Source organism: Manis javanica, chromosome 1 (genome assembly GCF_040802235.1).
Source record: "Manis javanica isolate MJ-LG chromosome 1, MJ_LKY, whole genome shotgun sequence".
NCBI lineage: Eukaryota > Metazoa > Chordata > Mammalia > Pholidota > Manidae > Manis > Manis javanica.
The window spans coordinates 168,015,001-168,036,252 of record NC_133156.1 but is presented as its reverse complement, the minus strand read 5'-3'; the positions used below and the strand labels follow the sequence as shown (position 1 = coordinate 168,036,252).

Below are 21,252 nucleotides of genomic sequence, written 5' to 3'. Positions count from 1 at the left end.
CTTCCCAGCCATGAGCACGGGATGAGTTTCCATTTGTTAGTGTCCCCTTTAATTTCTCTTAAGAGTGACTTGTAGTTTTCAGGGTATAGGTCTTTCACTTCTTGGTTAGGTTTATTCCTAGGTATTTTATTCTTTTTGATGCAATTGTGAATGGAATTGTTTTCCTGATTTCTCTTTCTATTGGTTCATTGTTAGTGTATAGGAAACCTAGATTTCTGTGTGTTAATTTTGTATCCTGCAACTTTGCTGTATTCCGATACCAGTTCTATTAGTTTTGGGGTGGAGTCTTTAGGGTTTTTTATGTACAGTATCATATCATCTGCAAATAGTGACAGTTTAACTTCTTCTTTACCAATCTGGATTCCTTGTATTTCTTTGTTTTGTCTGATTGCCGTGGCTAGGACCTCTAGCACTATGTTAAATAACAGTGGGGAGAGTGGGCATCCCTGTCTAGTTCCCGATCTCAGAGGAAAAGCTTTCAGCTTCGAGCTGTTCAGTGTAATGTTGGCTGTGGGTTTATAATAAATGGCCTTTATTATGTTGAGGTACTTGCCCTCTATTCCCATTTTGCTGAGAGTTTTTATCATGAATGGATGTTGAATTTTGTGAAATGCTTTTTCAGCGTCTATGGAGATGATCATGTGGTTTTTGTCTTTCTTTTTGTTGATGTGGTGGATGATGATGGATTTTTGAATGTTGTACCATCCTTGCATCCCTGGGATGAATCCCACTTGGTCATGGTGTATGATCCTTTTGATATACTGCTGAATTCTGTTTGCTAATATTTTATTGAGTATTTTTGCATCTACATTCATCAGGGATATTGTTCTGTAATTTTCTTTTTTGGTGGGGTCTTTGCCTGGTTTTGGTATTAGGGTGATGTTGGCCTCATAGAATGAGTTTGGGAGTATTCCCTCTTCTTCTATTTTTTGGAACACTTTAAGGAGAATGGGTATTATGTCTTCTCTGTGTGTCTGATAAAATTCTGAGGTAAATCCGTCCAGCCCCGGGGTTTTGTTCTTGGGTAGTTTTTTGAATACCGTTTCAATTTCTTTTCTCATAATTGGTTTGTTTAACTTTTGTGTTTCTTACTTGGTCAGTCTTGGGAGGTTGTATTTTTCTAGGAAGTTGTCTATTTCTTCTAGGTTTTCCAGCTTGTTGGCATATAGGTTTTCATAGTAGTCTTTAATAATTCTTTGTGTTTCTGTGGAGTCTGTCGTGATTTTTCCATTCTCATTTCTGATTATGTTGATTTGTGTTGATTCTCTTTTTCTCTTAATAAGTTTGGGTAGAGGCTTATCTATTTTGTTTATTTTCTCAAAGAACCAGCTCTTGGTTTCGTTGATTTTTGCTATTGTTTTATTCTTCTCAATTTTGTTTATTTCTTCTCTGATCTTTATTATGTCCCTCCTTCTGCTGACTTTAGGCCTCATTTGTTCTTCTTTTTCCAGTTTCGATAACTGTGATGTTAGACTATTCATTTGGGATTGTTCTTCCTTCTTCAAGTGTGCCTGGATCGCTATATACTTTCCTCTTAAGACTGCTTTCGCTGTGTCCCACAGAAGTTGGGGCTTTGTGTTGTTGCTGTCGTTTGTTTCTATATATCCCTTGATCTCTATTTTGATTTGTTCATTGATCCATTAATTATTTAGAAGCATGTTATTAAGCCTCCATGTGTTTGTGAGCCTTTTCATTTTCTTTGTAGAATTTATTTCTAGTTTTATACCTTTGTAGTCTGAAAAATTGGTTGGTAGAATTTCAATATTTTGGAATTTACTGAGGCTCTTTTTGTTGGCTAGTATGTGGTCTATTCTGGAGAATGTTCCATGTGCACTTGAGAAGAATATATATATCCTGTTGCTTTTGCATGTAGAGTTCGATAGATGTCTATTAGGTCCATCTGTTCTACTGTGTTGTTCAGTGCTTCTGTGTCCTTACTTATTTTCTTCCTGGTGGATCTATCCTTTGGTGTGAGTGGTGTATTGAAGTCTCCTAAAATGAATGCATTGCAGTCTATTTCCCTCTTTAGTTCTGTTAGTATTTTTTTCACACATGCTGGTGCTCCTGTGTTTGGTGCATATATATTTAGAATGGTTATATCCTCTTGTTGGATGGAGCCCTTTATCATTATGTAGTGTCCTTCTTTATCTCTTGTTACTTTATTTGTTTTGAAGTCTATTTTGTTTGATATTAGTACTGCAACCCCTGCTTTCTTCTCACTGTTGTTTGCCTGAAATGTGTTTTTCCATCCCTTGACTTTTAGTCTGTGCACGTCTTTGGGTTTGAGGTGAGTTTCTTGTCAGCAGCATATAGATGGGTCTTGCTTTTTTATCCATTCTATTACTCTGTCTCTTTTGATTGGTGCATTAAGTCCACTTATATTTAGGGTGACTATTGAGAGATATGTACTTATTACCATTGCAGGCTTTAAATTCGTGTTTACCAAAGGTTCAAGGTTAGCCTCTTTAGCATCTTACTGCCTAACTTAGCTCACTTATTGAACTGTTATACACACTGTCTGGAGATTCTTTTCTTCTCTCCCTTCTTATTCATCCTCCTCCATTCTTCATATGTTGTGTGTTTTGTTCTGCGCTCTTTTTAGGAGTGCTCCCATCTAGATCAGTCCCTGTAAGGTGCCCTGTAGGGGTGGTTTGTGGGAAGCAAATTCCCTCAGCTTTTGCTTGTCTGGGAATTGTTTAATCCCGCCATCATATTTAAATGATAGTCGTGCTGGATACAGTATCCTTGGTTCAAGGCCCTTCTGTTTCATTGCATTAAATATGTCATGCCATTTTCTTCTGGCCTGTAGGGTTTCTGTTGAGAAGTCTGATGTTAGCCTGATGGGTTTTCCTTTATAGGTGAGCTTTTTCTCTCTAGCTGCCTTTAAAACTCTTTCCTTGTCCTTGATCCTTGCCATTTTAATTATTATGTTTCTTGGTGTTGTCCTCCTTGGATCCTTTCTGTTTGGGGTTCTGTGTATTTCCGTGGTCTTTTCGATCATTTCCTCCCCCAGTTTGGGGAAGTTTACAGCAATTATTTCTTCAAAGACACTTTCTATCCCTTTTCCTCTCTCTTCTTCTTCAGGTACCCCTATAATACGGATATTGTTACTTTTGGATTGGTCACATAGTTCTCTTAGTATTGTATCGTTCCTGGAGGTCCTTTTATCTCTCTCTATGTCAGCTTCTATACGTTCCTGTTCTCCGGTTTCTATTCCTTCAATGGCCTCTTGCATCTTATCTATTCTGCTTATAAATCCTTCCAGGGTTTGTTTCACTTCTGTGATCTCCTTCCAAACATCTGTGATCTCCCTCTGGACTTCATCCCATTGCTCTTGCATTTTTCTCTGCATCTCTGTCAGCATGTTCATGATTTTTATTTTGAATTCTTTTTCAGGAAGACTGGTTAGGTCTCTCTCCTTCTCAGGTGTTGACTCTGTGATCTTTGTCTGCCTGTAGTTTTGCCTTTTCATGGTGATAGAGATAGTTTGCAGAGCTGGTACGAGTGACGGCTGGAAGAGCTTTCCTTCTTGTTGGTTTGTGGCCTTCCTCTCCTGGGAGAATAGCAACCTCTAGTGGCTTGTGCTGGGCAGCTGTGCACAGACAGGGCTTCTGCTTCCTGCCCGGCTGCTATGGAGTTTATCTCCGCTGTTGTGGTGGGTGTGGCCTGGCTCAGGCTGCTGCTCCAAAATGGTGGAGCCCCATTGGAGGGGGAGTGGCCGGGAGGCTATTTATCTCCGTAAGGGGCCTCCATGCTCCCTGCTGCCCAGGGTGTTAGAGTGCCCAGAGATCCCCAGATTCCCTGCCTCTGGACTAAGTGTCCTGCCCTGTCCCTTTAAGACTTCCAAAAAGCACTCTCCAAACCAAAACAACAACAGCAAGAAAAAAAGAAAAAATCAAATAAATAATTAAAAAAAAAGAAAAACGCACGATTTTCTTTGTCCTCAGGTGCCGGTCTCAGTCACCCGCTCACTGGTCTTGCTGCCCTGTTTCCCTAGTATTGGGGTCCCTGTCCCTTTAAGACTTCCAAAAAATACTCGCAAAAAAAAAAAAAATGGCCACTCCCGTTTCTTTGTTCTCTGGCGTCAGCCTCAGGCACCCGCTCACCGGTCCTGCCGCTCTGTTTCCCTAGTATCCAGGACCCCACGCATGCACTGTCTCTGTGCTCTTGTCCCGATGACTGGGGCTGGGTGTTCAGCCATCCTGGGCTCCTTCTCCCTCCCGCTCAGATCTCTCTCTTCCTGCTGGGAGCTTGGGGGATGGGTACTCAGGACCTGCCGGGCCGGGGTTTGTATTTTACCGCCTCTCCAAGGCACTGGGTTCTCACAGGTGTGGATGTGGTCTGGATGTTGTCCTGTGTCCTCTGGTCTCTATTTTAGGAAGAGTTGTCTTTGTTATATTTTCATAGATATATGTGGTTTTGGGAGGAGATTTCTGCTGCTCTACTCACGCCACCATCTTGGCTCCAGTCGATGGAAGTGTTTTTAAGGTTAAATAGCTGTCATCAGAGGAAATAAAACTACAGTAAAGAAAGTAGAACAATTAATTAGTAAGCAGATACAAAATCAAATCAACTACCCAAAATGTCAGTCAAGGGATAGACAAACAGTACAGAATATTATACCTAAAGTATAAATAATGGAGGAGGAGAGAAAAAAAGAACCTTTAGGTTGTGTTTATAATAGCATACTAAGTGAGTTAAATTAGACTGTTAGATAGTAAGGAAGTTACCCTTGAAATTTCATAACCACGAATCTAACTTATCAATAATCGCCCTAAATGTAAATGGTCTGAATGCACCAATCAAAAGACACTGAGTCTCTAAATGGATAAAAACACAAGACCTATCTATATGCTACCTACAAGAGACTCTCTTCAAACCCAAAGACATACATGAATGAAAAGTATAGGGATGGAAAAAGATATTTCATGTAACTGATAGAGAAAATCAGGGGTTGCAGTAGTTGTATCAGACAAAATAGACTTCAAAACAGAGAAATTCACAAGAGACAAAGAAGGACATTACATAATGATAAAGGGGTCAGTCCAACATGAGGATATAACCATTCTAAATATACATGCACCCAACACAGGAGAACCTACATATGTGAAACAAATACTATCATAATTGAAAGGGGAAATAGAATGCAATTCATTCAGTTTAGGAGACTTCAACACTCCACTCACTCCAAAGGACAGATCAACTAGACAGAAAATAAGTAAGGAGAAGGAGGCACTGAACAACATATTAGAACAGATGCACCTAACAGAAATCTACAGAACACTCCACACAAAGGCAGCAGGAAACCCCAAAACACATTCTTCTCAAGTGTACATGGAATGTTTTAAAGAATAGGCCAAAGAAGAGCCTCAGTAAATTCAAAAATATTGAAATTGCACCAAGTTTTTCAGACCACAAAGGTATGAAACTAGAAATAAATTATGCAAACAAAATGAAAAAGCCCAAAAACACAAGGAGGCTTAACAACATGCACCTAAACAATCAATGATCAATAACAAAATTAAAACAGAGATCAAACAATATATGGAGACAAATGACAACAATAATTTAACACCGCAAAAATCTGTGGGATGCAGCAAAGGCTGTGCTAAGAACAAAGTATATTGTACTACAGGCTCAGGAAAGAATAATCCCACATGAACAGTCTAAATTCACAATTAATGAAACTAGAAAAGAAGAACAAATGAGGTCCAAGTCCGTAAAAGGTGGGACATAATAAAGATCAGAGGAGAAATCAAGAATAAAACAATAGAGAGAATCAATGAAAGCAGGAGCTGATTCTTTGAGAACATAAACAAAATAGATAAACCCCTAGCCAGACTCATCAAGAAAACAAGAGAGTCTACACACATAAAGAGAATCAGAAATGAGAAATGAAAAATCACTACGAACCCACAGAAATACAAAGAATTATTAGAGAATACTATGAAAAGTTATATGCTAACAAACTGGATAACCTAGAAGAAATGAACAACTTTCTAGAAAAATACAACCTTCCAAGGCTGACCCAGGAAGAAACAGAAAATCTGAACACACCAATTACCAGCAATGAAATTGAATTGGTAATAAAAAAACTACCTAGGAATAAAACCACTGGACGAGATGGCTTCATTGCTGAATTTTATCGAACATTTAGAAATGATGTAATACCCTTACCCTTAGTTTTTCAAAAAGGTAAAAGAGGAGGGAATACTTCCAAACTCATTCTATGAAGCCAGCGTCACTCTAATACTAGAACCAAACAAGGACACCACAAGAAAAGAAAACTACAGACCAATATCCCTGATGAACATAGATGCAAAAATCCTCAACAAAACATTAGCAAACCAAATTCAAAAATACATCAAATAGACCATCCATCAAAATCAAGCAGGATTTATTCCAGGGATACAAGGATGTTCAATATTAGAAAATCCATCAACATCATCCACCACATCAACAAAAAGGACAAAAACCACATGATCATCTCCATGGATGGCTAAAAATCATTTGACAAAATTCAACATCCATTCATGATAAAAACTTTCAACAAAATGGGTATAGAGGGCAAGTACGCCAACATAATAAAGACCATATATAACAAACCCACAGCCAACATCATACTTAACAGCGAGAAGCTGAAAGCTTTTCCTTTAAGATCAGGAACAAGAAAAGGATGCTGATTCTCCCCACTTTTATTCAACATAGCTCAGGAGGTCCTACCCATGGCAATCAGTCAACACAAAGAAATAAAAGGCATCCAGATTGGTAAGGAAGAAGTTAAACTGTCAATGTTTGCAGATGACATGATATTGTACATAAAAGAACAAGGAATCTACTCCAAAACTACTAGATCTAATATCAGGATTCAGCAAAGTTGCAGGACACAAAATTAATACACAGAAATCTGTTGCATTCCTATACACTAGTGATGAACTAGCTTAAAAAGAAATTGGGAAAACAATTCCATTCACAATTTCACCAAGAAGAATAAAATACCTAGGAATAAACCTAAACAAGGAAGTGAAAGACCTATACCCTGAAAACAAAAAGACACTGATGTGAGACATTAAAGAAGATACCAATAAATGGAAACACATCGTGTGCTCATGGATAGGAAGAATTAATACTGTCAAAATGGCCATCCTGCCTAAAGCATTCTACATATTCAATGCAGTCCCTATCAAAATACCAACAGCATTCTTCAACGAACTGGAACAAATAGTTCAAAACTTCATATGGAATCACAAAAGACCCCGAATAGCCAAAGCAATCCTGAGAAGGAAGAATAAAGTGGGGGGAATTATGCTCCCTGACTTCAAGCTCTACTAGAAAGCCACAGTAATCAAGACAATTTGGTATTGGCACAAGAACAGACCCATAGACCAATGGAACAGACAAGAGAGCCCAGATATAAACCCAAGAACATACAGTCAATTAATATACGATAAAGGAGCCATGGATATGCAATGGGGAAATGACAGCCTCTTCAACAATTGGTGATGGCAAAACTGGACAGCTACATGCAAGAGAATGAAACTGGGTTATTGTCTAACTACATACACAAAACTAAACTCGAACTGGATCAAAGACCTGAATGTAAGTCATGAAACCATAAAACTCTTAGAAGACAACATATGCAACTTTTTCCTGAACGCATTCCCTCAGGAAAGGGGAACAAGCAAAAATAAACAAATGGGGCTACATCAAGCTAAAACATTTCTGTACAGCAAAGGACACCATCAGCAGAACAAAAATGCATCCTAGAGTATGGGAGAGTATATTTGTAAATTACATATCTGACAAGGGTTTAACATCCAAATTATACAAATAACTCAAATGCCTCAATAACCAAAAAGCAAATAACCCAATTAAAAAATGGGTGAGGATATGAACAGACAATTCTCCAAAGAAGAAATTCAGATGGCAAACAGGCACATGAAAAGATGCTCCACATCACTAATTATCAGGGAAATGCAAGTTAAAACCATAATGAAATATCACCTCACACCAGTTAGGATGGCCAGCATTGAAAAGACTAAGAACAACACATGCTTGTGAGGATGCAGAGAAACCCTCCTACACTGCTGGTGGGAATTTAAACTGGTTCAACCATTTTGGAAAGCAATACGGAGGTTCCACAAAAAAACTAAAAATAGAAATACAATCTGACCCAGGAATTCCACTCCTAGAAATTTACCCAAAGAATACGTGTTCTCAGATTCAAAAAGACATATGCAGCCCTATGTTTATTGCAGTACTATTTACAATAACCAAGAAATGGAAGCAACCTAAGTGTCCATCAGTAGATGAATGGATAAAGAAGATGTGGTACATATGCACAGTGGAATACTATTCAGCCATAAGAAAGAAACAAATCCTACCATTTGCAACAACATGGATGGAGCTAGAGGGTATTATGCTCAGTGAAATAAGTCAGGCAGAGAAATACAAATACTAAATGATTTTCCTCACTTGAGGAGTATAACAATTCAGCAAAACTGAAGGAACAAAACAGCAGCTGACTCACAAACTTGAAGAAGGGACTAGTGATTACCAAAGGGAGTGGACGGGAAGTGCGGGTGGGAAGGGAAGGAGAATGGGATTGAGGGGTATTATGATTGGTACACATGGTGTGTGGGGGGATCATGAGGAAGACAGTGTAGCACAGAGAGGACAAGTAGTGAGACTCTGCGGCATCTTACTATACTCATGGACAGTGACTGCAGTGGGGTATGGGGGGACTCAGTAATATGGGTGAATGTAGTAACCACATTCTTTTTCATGTGAAGCGTTTGTAAGAGTCTTTATCAATGATACCTTAACAACAACAATAATAATAAAAGATCCCAACTGGCTGGGGTTGGCTCCAAAGGACTAAGTTATGCAGTTTCAGCTAATTGATGTCATTCTGAGCTCCCATCTGAAAGCTGGGTTTTCCTCAGTGATTAGTCTATGTATAATTATATGCATAATTGCTTCTTCCATTGCCCAAGAGGACATTAAAAAATAGATGGCGTTTGTTCCCTGGCCTCACATTGTCTTTTCCTTTCAGGATTAACTGTACAGAACATACTAAGATATAGGTAGGAAGCTTATATATATACTCATTCTTAAAGAATTCTGGGTTTGATTCTAGTTAATTCTGAAATTCATGAAGATAAGTATTTCAGCAAAATATGTATTGCAGTTTGTTCTAAGACCATGTTGACATTTTAAAATGAATATCGCAATGTTGCACTGGAGATCATCACATCCCTTTGTCTCAGACATGAATTAGAAAAAAATCTACCTGGTTTTTAAGATATGATGATGGACCCTGATATCTATTGATACCTTGAGTATTCAGCATTTCCAGAAACATGACAAGCTTATAAAACATGGGTAAGCACTGAAATCCTCTGCTACATTTTCTTCAGGTACCTGTCCCTCTGAGGGTCCTAAATCCTGACCCATGACTTGAGTATGTACTAGTGGTGGAAACTCCATCAGGGCTGGGTATTTGTGACAGGGGACCTGGGCTGCTGCGATGTTTTAGAGGGACACTCATATGTTCATGCCCCTGGGTTACAGCTGATTGTGTGTTTGCCCCAGGAATTGCTAGTCTGTCACCCTGCCTGTTTGGCTGTCTCTCACATACCCTGACTGAGGTTATTGGTCACATTATCTTATGTGGCCAAGTGTGGTCACTGGTCTTGAGTACGTGAACTGAAGGGCCTAGGAAGGCAGGTAGCATCATGTGACATTTCTAGATAATCAGTATGAAATAGCATTTTCATTACTATTATGTATGTGATCTCTAGTTCAGTGTTTACAAGCTATCTTTGTCAGATATTCTTTTGTCAAGGTTAGGATAATAATATTTGCGAAGTTTGAAGGCAGGAGATGGGTCCCAATCTACAGGAAAGCAGGGTACCCATGGATGAAGTGAAGCTTCCTGACTGAAAGCCAACTCAGGACCTCATGGCTCTTTGATCACAGGTCCTGACCCCAGGCTCTGCAGGTCATGGCCACACTCTGAGGTCTGAGTTCTTACTCTCACGAGCACAGCCTCCCAGCACTTACTCTGGCCACTCTGTGCTGCTAATCCAGAACCACCACCCTGCTTCCGGTCCCAGGAATCCTACACTGCCGGCCTGGGGGCTTCTCTTAGACAATCCTCAGGATGCTCCCTCTGCTGGGTGACTGGCTGGCCGAGTCAGCAGCTGCCCTTCCCATACAAGTGAGAAGAGGGAACCTGCGAACACATATGGGTGTTGATGCATGCATAATCCCAACTGTATTTTCTAGCTTTTCTTTTGATTTTTGACCACAACTCTATTTTAATGACCCTTGGTAAGCAAAGGAATTAAGAACCAGAAAGTACTTCATGCTTAGGAGACATGATAAACAGAGAACAGACCAAAAAAAAAAGACAAATAAAAAGAGAAATACAAGCAGAGAGAATAGAATTCATGAACTACTCAGAAGTGCACCAGTTTTCCTTCGATTGGGGTAAGAAGTAGCTTTGAATGTGCCGCTGATGTGAAGTAGTCTTTCTTGCCATACCTCTCCCAGAAGAAGAGGAGGTTGCTCTCCTCTTTGATGGTTTTGGGTGTCTCAGGCATCTCCTATGATAAGGACAACAGAGATCTGTTAGAGAACAAGGAGATGCTAGAAAAGGAACTAAAGCTCAATCCCTTCACATTTGGCCTTTGTGAGAAACATAGCACTTTAGGACTATGGCTCTGTAATATGATGAGGTAAGCTCTTCATTCATTCGTTCACTCAGTGAGCATTTATTACATGCCAGTTAGATGACTGGCCCAGCCTATACATCATAGTTTATTCCCTTAGTTAACTGGAGAGAAATCCAAATTAGTCATGAAGGTTGCCAGTGGCACTAGTGTCTCACTGTACTTGGCAGGTGGGGTGAAGCATGGGTCTTGTCCTGCCTTCAGCGTAGCCATAAGGCCTTTTGAGCACTGGCAATTCTATGACCTCTAAAACGTTTTGACCTCTAAGTGTGCAAATCATACCCTTGGGAAAATAATTTATCATTTTAGAGATGTTTATCTGCATGTTTAAGCTGGCAAGTAAAGGTTAATTTAATTAACCTCCTCCCTCACCCCACCCCAAACACACACACAGACTTTGTAGGTAGACTGGCAGTGGAATCCTTTCAATAAAAGTTTAGATAATTGTGATCTCCTCAGACTGTACTTCCCCATATGTATGATAAAATCTAACAACAAACACTTTCATGCAGTAAGATTCAAATTCCATACTCTTTTTAATCTAACGCAACTAATATCCTTTTGAGGTTTCCTTGGGGTTTTCAATGTCAACATGGATTTCATTTCCCAAGCCTACTCCTCTCCTAGTCTCTCCCATCTCAGTAAATGGAGTTTCTCCCCTTCCTCCTGTTGGTCCTATCTCTGAAATACTTCTTTCCACCTGTCTCACCCTCCCCACTCTCCCCAATTGTTAGGACCTCCAAATTGGGTTCTTTGCTTTCTCTATTGTCTTCCTTCTGATCTCTTCTCCATTTCAGGAAATATACGTAAAGTCATGGCACTTCCCTGTTTAAACCCCTTAATTAAGTAAGGCTTTCAACTGTCCCTCAGATGGAATCCAAATAGAAGGCTCTGCAAACTAGCCTCTGCTGATCTGTCCTCCTCTTAGTGTTCCTTCTGGTCTTGAGGCTGGCCTTTCAACCCTGGAAGCTCAGGGCCTAGATGCGATCAGATCCCTTCGATTAGAATGCCCAGCCTGCCCCTTTGCCTGGTATGCTCCCTCCTATCAGCAGCTCTCACCTCTCAGGAGCACTGCTGTGACACGCTACCTAAAGAGCACTCTCCCCTTTTTCTCTATCTTAGCGCCTGTTCATTTGCTTTACAGCATCTGGCACTCTTTGCTGGTTGTTCGGCTTGTCTGTTGTCTGTGTTCCCCACAGGACTAAGTTCTATAAGGCTAGGGACTTTGGCTCGCCTCTGTCCACATGGCTGTTGGCACTCTGCCTGAAAGACAGAAGGCTCCTAATGAATAACGCTTGTTGAAGGAATTTATGAATGAAGCTACTGCCCTACTCTGTGGACGTCACTTTCACCTCTCTTGTTTCGAGGAGAGAAACACATGCATCCACATAAATCCTACTCAGGTGGGGTGGGTTTGGATTATTTACTGAATGACAGTCACCTGCTTATCGGTGGTGAAAGCACTGAAGGCTGTAGTGGGCATGTGTGTGTCTGTATGCTTGAGAGGTAGCGGAGATGGGCTGGGATGAGGGATCTTGCTGGCCCCATTGAAGGAGGGGCCTGGAGTCGGAAGGCCGGAGTTTGAGTCTTGGCACCCAGCTTTTGGCTTTGTGCCCCTTAGCAGGTGACTAATCCTCTTTGATCTCAGTTGGCTTATTTGAGTGTCAGCTCAGGCCCCATTGTCCTAATGCCAGTATTGTCAGTATTGATGCCAGTGTTGATCAAACATGGATGCCCTGGGATGGGAGGTGAATAAGATTAGGCAAGGAAAGGAAAAAGAAGGAAGAAGGTAGTTGACCTTTACCTCCTGCCACCTCCGTTTCCCTCTTGCACAGACCCTGCCTAGAATTGTCTCTGGAGATAGGTGAGAAGGATGGGGGTCATGTCGGCAGGTGAGGGCTGTGGTAAGAAGAGAACAGGACTGTACTACCCTGCTGGGGTGTCTGCCCTTTGGGATCACTGACAAATGTACGGGGTGTAACATGAAGGTCAGTTGGAGACTAAGAACAACTGACCTTTAGCAGTACAGACTCATATTTATTTTGAGCACTCAAAAATAGCCAGGTTTCTGAGATTCTTAGAGTCACAGGAAGTTTAGAATCATCTTCTGAATGTATAAGCACCCATGTCAAATCTCACTGGTGAAGAGAAAAGCCAAAAAAATGTAAATGCATTGTATTTGTCTAAAATCAAGTGTATTTATGTAGATATTTAGGGTGTGGATGCATGCGTGGGCACATGCAGTTAGGTCCTCAGCTATGGTGTAAGTACCAGGAATAGAATTTGATACATCTTTATATCCTTCACAATGTCCACTACATTGGCTAGGCAGCTAAATACTTGGTTCTTTAGAATTTTTGGCTCTAATTCTTCAGAACTTTCTGTTAAATGAATGCTCCAGGGCTGAGTATCTGTTCAATCCCTTATAATTACATCGGTGGGATAAGACCCTGCTTATTTGTGAGGCTGAGTTCATAATGGCCTAATATGCAGGACTTTCAGGAATCTGATATGCTTACACATTGCTAGTGGTAATGAAAAATAGCTCAAGAAGTTAGAGAACAATGCTTAATAAGAGCTGCAAAATTATTGATGTCTAAGAACCCAGGAGTTCCACTTCCGGGATATGCTCCAAAGAAATCATCTCCTAGCTGAAAAATTATATGTACAAAGATATTTGCAGTAGAGTTCTTTAAAGCAAACACAGGGACCAGCATAGCAATATGATGAAATATTCCAGTGCCCCAGAATATGGCAAATATGTATGCAATGTCAAAGTGTGGAAAACTGTATGAAGTAATATTAAGTAGGAAAATAGGGCACAAACCAATGCACAAGTGTCATAGAGTGGAAAGCATGTTAGTTGAACTATTTCCAGTGAGAAAGGGCCCAGTTTGTTCATTGCAAAGTAGTCTCTTTGGACCTCTGAAAATAATTTTGTATACTGATGACATGGCCTGAGGCTAAAATATCTTCACCACGGCAGCTGGATCTCTGTGACAAAATTTCTGGGAGACTAAGTTTATCCTTCAGAATATGTTGCAGCTGACTGGCTGTTTTGCTCCTAATTACATTAAAAAAGATAATGATTCCTTCTCATTGGGTATTATTTCTATGTTTGGTCCTCAGGGTTTCTCACGGACAGTGATTGCTCCTCATTAGCTTCTGGGTAAATTCGTATTTCTGAGACTCAATCTCCTCATCCTTAAAACCGAGGATAAGCACAAATGAGAGAACCGAAGGAGGTTCTGCCTCGGAAAGCTTTACACCCCACTCAGTGCTTTCCAAGGCCAGAAGCCTTTCTCGTGGAGCTTCCAGATTTGGCTGCAGCTTCTGTCCTTGCCTGGTTTTTCATTGTTTTTTATAACCAGGGGTGATGTGCTTCATCTTATTGTAGAAGAATTGTGAAAAGCCAGGAATGTAGAGAGGCTTATTCTTTGAAATCAGAAAGCTTGAAAGAAATACAGAAAAAAATAACAGAGACATCCACTCACCTGCATTTTCCATATTTTGTAATGCAGTCACTGAGAGGTATGGACCCCATGTGACTCGAACAATGCTTTGATTGAGGACATCATTCAGGATGAATTGGGACTTGATGACCCTCATAAAGTTGTATTTCACGTTGTTCTGGAAGGTGTAAGGTGCCGATCTTGGCTTGATGATTTCTAAAACCATTATCACAAACTCTGATTAATGTCTAGGTACAAACACAGATGACAGATCTGCCCCAATGCAAACAAAGAAAGTAGCTAGGAAGGGACATTAAGAATATTCTGATCCAGGTGAAAAAATTGAGAGAGAAGTGAAGCCACCCAGTCAGCAGCAGTGTTGGATCTAGGATTATCCCAGTAGTTATTTATTTCTTTTTAAACTTAAACTCCTTAGGTAGTATTTAAAAAAAAAACAAACAAAAAAAAAACAAGATTATTTGTGCAACTTTCTCAGTTTTGGTTTGGAGGTTTCTAAGAAATCAGGAAGACTCCTAGTATCCCCCACCTATATTTTCAAATGAATGCATGCACACTGGGAAAGAAAAAACCAAACACATTAAGAATTATACATCATGGAGAATGCAACTCTAAATGTCTCCCCTCCTTCTTCACAGTTGTATGTATTGGTAGTAGTTCTACTTTGAGGAATCTAATCTAAGGAAATAAATGGCGACAAGAATGAACATTTATTGATATGAATGATCAATGTTGCATTAGTTATGATGGCAAAAAAATAGCACTCTAAAATGCCTGATGACTCATGAACACAGCGAGCGATCTGGGGTTGCCACAGGAGAGGGGGTGGGTGGACGGGTGAAGTAGATAAAGGGGATAAAGAGGCACAGACTTCCAATTATAATATAAATTAGTCATGGGGATGGAAGTACAGCATAGGGAATAAAGTCAATAACATTGTAATAACTTTGTATGGTGACAGACTATAACTACCACGATGAGCATTTCATAATGAATATAATTGTCGAATCACCATGTTGTACATCTGAAACCAGTATTTCATATCAATTTTATTTTAATGAGAAAAGTGAAAGAAAAGCAGTGAAGGTGACAAATAAAATGCCCTTAATATATTGCTAAGTGAAAAGACTGGATATAAAATTTTATATAGTATGGTCTTAATAATGTCAAAGGAGTACAGTGTGTGCAGGCAAGACTCTAAGGGGCAAACCATTGTGCTGGCTGTGGGGAGCTCTTAGTGGCAGTAGGAGCAACTTGTGTTTTCTTTCTTATATTTTCTTGTGTTTTCCAATTTTCTATGTGAACATGTATTGGTGTTTAGCTATCATCTTAAAAAGCTGTTACATTAAAAATGTTGGGTTTGTGTTTCATGTAGAGGCTTGAGCAATAGAGGCATGGGAGAAAAATCATGATTTTTATAGTCAGACTGTATTTGTTTTCAGGTTTTCCCACTTAGACACTTTGGTGAGAGCGGTGTGACTTGGCCGGGTTACTTACTACCTCACTGAGCTCAGATTCCTCATATGGAAAACGAGAATGTAGGGCTGTTGTCAAGTTTAGAGATAATGGAGCCAAGAACAAACCAGCCGTGCTGGTAGTATGAAGAGAGGCAGTAGTGGTAGGAATGACAGAAATAACAACAATAGTGAACATTTGTTGGGTATTTACTATGTGCTGGGCATTATTCTAGTCCAGAAGCTTGTGAGTATTGACTCATTTCACCTCACTAGCAGGGGTTCTGATTATCTGTTTCACAGTAGAGGAACCTGAAGCAAGAAAGGTTAAGTGACTTGCCCAAGGAGCCATGAGGAGGAGGAGGAGGAACACAGCTTGTAAGCTGTCACCCACCAACACTATATGACCGCTTTCTGCCTAAAGGCTAAAAGTCATACAGCCTTTACGATATGGCCATGAAATGAGTCTGTGAGCAAGTATTCTAGGCCTGAAGAAGGATATAAATTAATTTACCTTCCTTATAGTTACCAGACTACTGCCTGGGTGCCCTCATTACTCTGATTCTAGGTTTCATTTCCCCCCGTACTCTGTTGTGCCCATTGCGTAAGAATGAAAAGACTATTATTTGTACTTGACCCCTTACCTTCTTCTGTGTCACTGGCAATGGCTTCCAGGTCATCATTGGTGATGAACTGATTTAAACTCAACCGTCTCTTCTTCAGAACCTTCCCACTGGCTGTCACCACCACCATACTCTCACTGAAGGTAATCTCGGATGAGGCAGAGGTTTCAGAGGTACTCAGAGACTTAAATTTATCCCTGCAGTCCTCATGAAGTGGGTCATAGTTTGCATCATAGAAGGATTTCTGTGAGGAAGGAAGATGGAATGAGGCCCTTTCAACAGGAGTTTTATTCAACAGACTTAGTGAGAAGGATTTCCATTTTGGTCTCATCAGTACAACCCCCCCTTCCCCTCCCTCCTTTCCTTCATCCCTCCCACCTTCCTTCTCTTCCTTCCTTCCTTCCTTTCTGGGAAATCCTTAAAGGACAGACTTTTGTCAACCATGTGCAGACTCAAAACTGAGATGTTGCAATGAAACAGGATTTCAAGTGATCTTAGTGTGTGGTAGCCTTCCAGTTCCCCCACCGAAAGGTAAATATCCATTTGACACATGCAGACATTTTAGACATACTCTGTTGGGAACAACTTTTAGAGCCAGTACCTATAATACTTGTTTATGGCCTCCTAGCACAAAACCCTGGCTTGATGTGACTGCAGACTTCTAGCTTTCCATTGCCTGCCTCCTCCACCTCGCTTCTGGGGCTGTTCCATTTGGAGGGCGACGCTAATCTCTGGAGCTGGTGTTAGAGAGGATGATCACAGCACATCACTGCAGGAGGCAGACCCCAGCGAACTGGCCTGAAGGGGCTGTCTCAGGAGAGCATAACCAAACTGTGATGAAGCTGCACCAGGAGATTTCAGGTCTGAGGACAGTTCTGCTCTGTTCTGGGAAAATCTGGTGAGCATGGAGAATGCCATTCTTGCAGAGCAGAGAGCCAGTGGGTCTCACTTAAAATGAAGAAAAGCATGTCTCTGGGCCTCTAGGGACCGTAACACAAAAGCCTCTAGGATTCAAACCATTGCTGTTCTCTTCATGTGGAGAAAATACTGTGTCAGAATAGCAATCCCATAAGAATTAGGATCATTTGCTTACCTGATTTAGAGAGAGATGGTCAATTTCGGAACTGTAGTCTTCATTTTCACTATCAAACAAGACAATGAGAATGTAATTCTGTTTGTTATGTCACTACAGTCACTGGGCATCATGATTTTTAATGGCCACCTTAGCTTTGGGTAACACACACTGTACACACACACACACACACACGGCCACTACTGTCATCTTGGAAAATAAGGACTTCTATGCACACACATACATACAGTCATTTGGGTCATTACTAACTTACTAGTTTGGAGTTAGTAATCATCAGGACACAGCTTGAACTTTACTTGTGCTTTATCTGTAATGATTGGGCCTGGCTAATAAGTTAAAGACTTGTAATTGAATTTCAGGAAAAAAGGTTGATCTCCTCAAGTGAGAAGTACTTCTGAAGCAATCACTTTAATTTTAACCAAACAGATCCTATGTTACCCATTGATTTCATGTATTCACTAAAAAAAGATTAATAATATATATTTGGCAAAATATCCAGGCGACGCTTTGATAGCCTAGTTTGTGTTAGTGTATATTAACAGGTGATGGGAACTCCATGTTTGTTTGGAGTATTGTATGATTTGAACTTCTTATTCATTTACTTTTCTCCTACATCTGAATGAGGTTTGACTGTGTTTGTAGATTCATATGCTCAAATTGCTGTAGAGCTGTTTTCTATCCCAGACTGAGAACAGGAGGTTTTCCTAAGAATGGTTTCTCTTAGTCTCTGACAGTCCATTAAAACCCATTACTGTATCAGAGCATGTGAGCCCACTAAAGCCATGTCTAAGTAACAGGCTCAAATTCACTAGGACTCAGCAGACATTACCAACCATTTTTCTACCATGGTTGTCTCCCTGTTCCTTCATCTCAGTGTAACATGCTGCATGCTTAGTTTCCCTGGGTGTCTGCTGCACCTGCCCTGACTCCAGATGTAGGACTCTTCTAAAGACCCTGCCAATCTGGGCCCATGCTGGTCACTGTAACTCCTAGCTGGGTTCTCATGCACCTTCATCCCCTCATGAAATCACAAGAGAAAGAACCTATTTCCTACCTGTAGCAGTGCTTCAGGTCTTCAAAGAGGTCAGGGACTTTGGCCATCTTGACTTCTGTAACAGAGAACATCAGCAGCTGTCAGCCCAGCCTGCCTCTGAGCAGATGCCCGCGAAGGGAACGCCGCTTCTCTGTGCTTCTGAGAATCTTAAGGAATGACTTAGCCCGCACGCAGCTATTCCCCATTCTTCTTGAATTAATTACAAATGTATCTGCCTCTTCGACTAGATTATGAACTTCTTTTAGAATCTTGGCATCCCTTATGTCCCCAACCCAACGCAGTACACATAGTAGGTATTCAATGAGTTATAAAAAACCCTCATGAGAATGACGTGTTTGCCATACATCAAAAAAACGGGAAGGCCTCCACCGAAGCCCCGGGTGGAATGTATAGCACTTCTTTGGCAATCTGGGAACACATCTTGGTTCTAACATTAGGGTGACACCCATCCTGCCCTATGTCACTTCTCCACAGGGGATTCCCCAGATGGGGATGCTGAATCACTCGAGGAAAGTTTGAGTCTTTTCTAGATAGCCAATTCAACTTTTTTCTTATCAAGACCTTCTTGGACACTGTTTTTTTTTTTTTTTTGAAACTGGTTTTTAAAGGAAGAACACTGTGGGCGAGGCTTAGAGAGCAAGAAGTCCTATTTTGCTTTGGGGAGCCTACTTTTCTGTGAGTATGAACCAGGGCTGGGTGAGCTTCATCCCCAGACCACCTGCTTCTAGGAGCAGAGAGAGGAACGTGCTAGGGGGGCTCTACTGGAACCTAGAGGCTGCTGGGGGGCTGTCCTGTGACAGGGGCTTTGAGTGGCTTCATGCACCTTCCTTCTGACTCTGAGGAGGCCTCAAAAGCCTTCTTTAGTCATTTTCATCTAAATCATCCAGAAAAACATTTATTGTACCCTTGCTGTGTGCCAGGACTTTCGCTAGGCATCAGTATCTTACTTTTATGATTCACAAAACTAGGCATGCAGGATGAGGTGTGATGTTTTGGTAGGTGAATAGATCAGCTTTATGAGCATGGAGGTCCTGAGTCCAGAGTCACAGATGCTTTTCATTTAGAAAGTGCTTTATGGTCACATTGGGCTCTGACCGCACTGTCTCACTGGCTCCTCACTTTACCTACAAGAGGTGGTAATTGCCACCCCCTTCCACAGCTGAGGACCCTTAGGGGTTAAGTGACCAACCTACAGTCACAAAATGGGCTGAGCCAGCACTTGAACTCAGGTTTCTGATTCTAAGTCCAATCTTCTTTTCCTGCTGCCTAGAGATGCTCAGGTCTCTCACCACTACTGCCAGGTGATAGGGCTGAAATAGGTCATCAGTAAAGGTCTGAATAGTCACCATCTCAAATACTCTACCCCCTCCGTCTCCTTTCCTCTTCCCGTGCAATCCCATTTCATTCTGGGGCATACAGGGAGAAGGTCGAGGGGTTGAGTCCATGGTCAGTGGTGGATTCTGGGTGTGGACTTTAGCCTGTTCTTTCCCTTGTGCCAAAAAGACAAGAAACATTTGGAAATGTCTTTGGAATCAACCTGAAAAATTACTGCACATAGTTAGATCTGACAGGATTGCTCGAAGGAAGAGAGAAACACTACTCTTGAGTTTTCAAGGGATATAACTATTTCTTTTTAGGTGGTGGAAAGTCTCTTCAGAGGAATAGAGCATGCATAAACCATCACAGACAGAGTTAATTGAGTTTTTTTTCTCAACTCATACCCTATTTGGTCATAAAGTGCTTTTAAATTCCATGAAAGTTAGTAGGAAGGTAGAAAAGACCTAACATGGAGCATAATCTTCCATGTTACAGGTGTCATAATACATTATCTCACTTAATCCTCGATGAAACCTTTGAGGGTTCTTATTGCATTTTATAGAAGAGGAAGTTCAGAGTCCAGGGAGACAAAGCAAACTGTCCAAGGCTGCAGGGCGACCAAGAAACTGAAATCAGATTTAGACACCAAAGCACAGCCTCAGTCAGCCCCGGGCGTCTTCTTTCCGTAGTGAGTACAAACTCTTCCCTTCCTCTTACCTTTTTAAGGGCTTAGTTTTTTTGCTTTCTCTTGTTAGCCTACTGAAGGACCTCGAATGATACGTTAGAGAAGGATGCACCCCAGACACTATCTAGATTAAACTCTTACCTAACAAAAGAGGAAATCAGCTCAAAGAGGGAAAGTGTCAAGGTCCTAAGGTTATATGGAGAGTTCATCTGAGAGTGGGAACAAAAATGAAAACTCCCTGTTTCTTGATTTCTAGTTCAAGACCTCCTACTCGCTAGTGATGCTGGCTCTTCAGTAAAGAGAGGTAAGGTGAAGGAGTCCTCTCCCCCATGGGGTCTCACCTGTGGTGAACAAGCAGTTAAAAAGAATGAGTCCCCATTCAGCAAGCAAAACCAGCTAGGTTCCTCTTCTCCTGGGAGCTGACAGTGAACACATCCGTCACTAATCCCCTAACTGAGTGGATGAGTATAAAGTGAGATAAGTGGGGCAAGAGCATCTAACAGAGGAGCTAGTCTTAGACAGGGAGTGGAAAGTACCACGGGGAATAAAGAGGGAACATTTCTGGCTGAGCAAAGGCTGCCAGGGGCAAGTAAGTGAAAGTAGGGCATTGATCCAGGCTGAGCCCAGAAAGGTGGGGGCGTGGGTGTACCGAGAGGAGGGTGGGGAGTGAGGTCAGAGACAGGCAGCCATGGCCTTGTGCAGACTGCACTAAGGTCTTTACCCAGGCCACTTTGGGGGCAAGTGTTACAGGAACTTGGAGAGCAGACGGATGGCTGTGGCTTGGAAAAATTCAAGCTGGCAGAAGCCTGCAGCTGGAAGC

General features: G+C 41.2%; 1 protein-coding gene and 1 gene segment (V, D, J or C); both read right to left on the bottom strand.

Moving 5' to 3' along the window:
* Positions 1-21,252, bottom strand: part of LOC118971267 (immunoglobulin kappa variable 2-28-like) — a 628,396-nt gene that overhangs the window by 471,533 nt on the left and 135,611 nt on the right.
* The window catches only part of LOC108389056 (interleukin-1 alpha), a 163,962-nt gene that overhangs the window by 56,350 nt on the left and 86,360 nt on the right, over positions 1-21,252 (bottom strand). The window contains exons 3-8 of one of the 4 annotated variants that reach the window (XR_012133317.1): positions 18,431-18,485; positions 17,377-17,425; positions 16,305-16,527; positions 14,231-14,404; positions 10,549-10,610; positions 1,444-10,237 (exon numbers count right to left, since the gene is read on the bottom strand). Coding sequence is in view for 2 of the 4 variants with exons in the window: in XM_073241275.1 (XP_073097376.1) it covers positions 10,600-10,610; positions 14,231-14,404; positions 16,305-16,527; positions 17,377-17,425; positions 18,431-18,485 (512 nt within the window). In the remaining 2 variants the exon portion in view is untranslated. Of the gene's footprint in view, positions 1-1,440; positions 10,611-14,230; positions 14,405-16,304; positions 16,528-17,376; positions 17,426-18,430; positions 18,486-21,252 lie in introns of those variants that run through there. The other 3 variants (XR_012133318.1, XM_073241280.1, XM_073241275.1) reach the window with 3 other exon arrangements.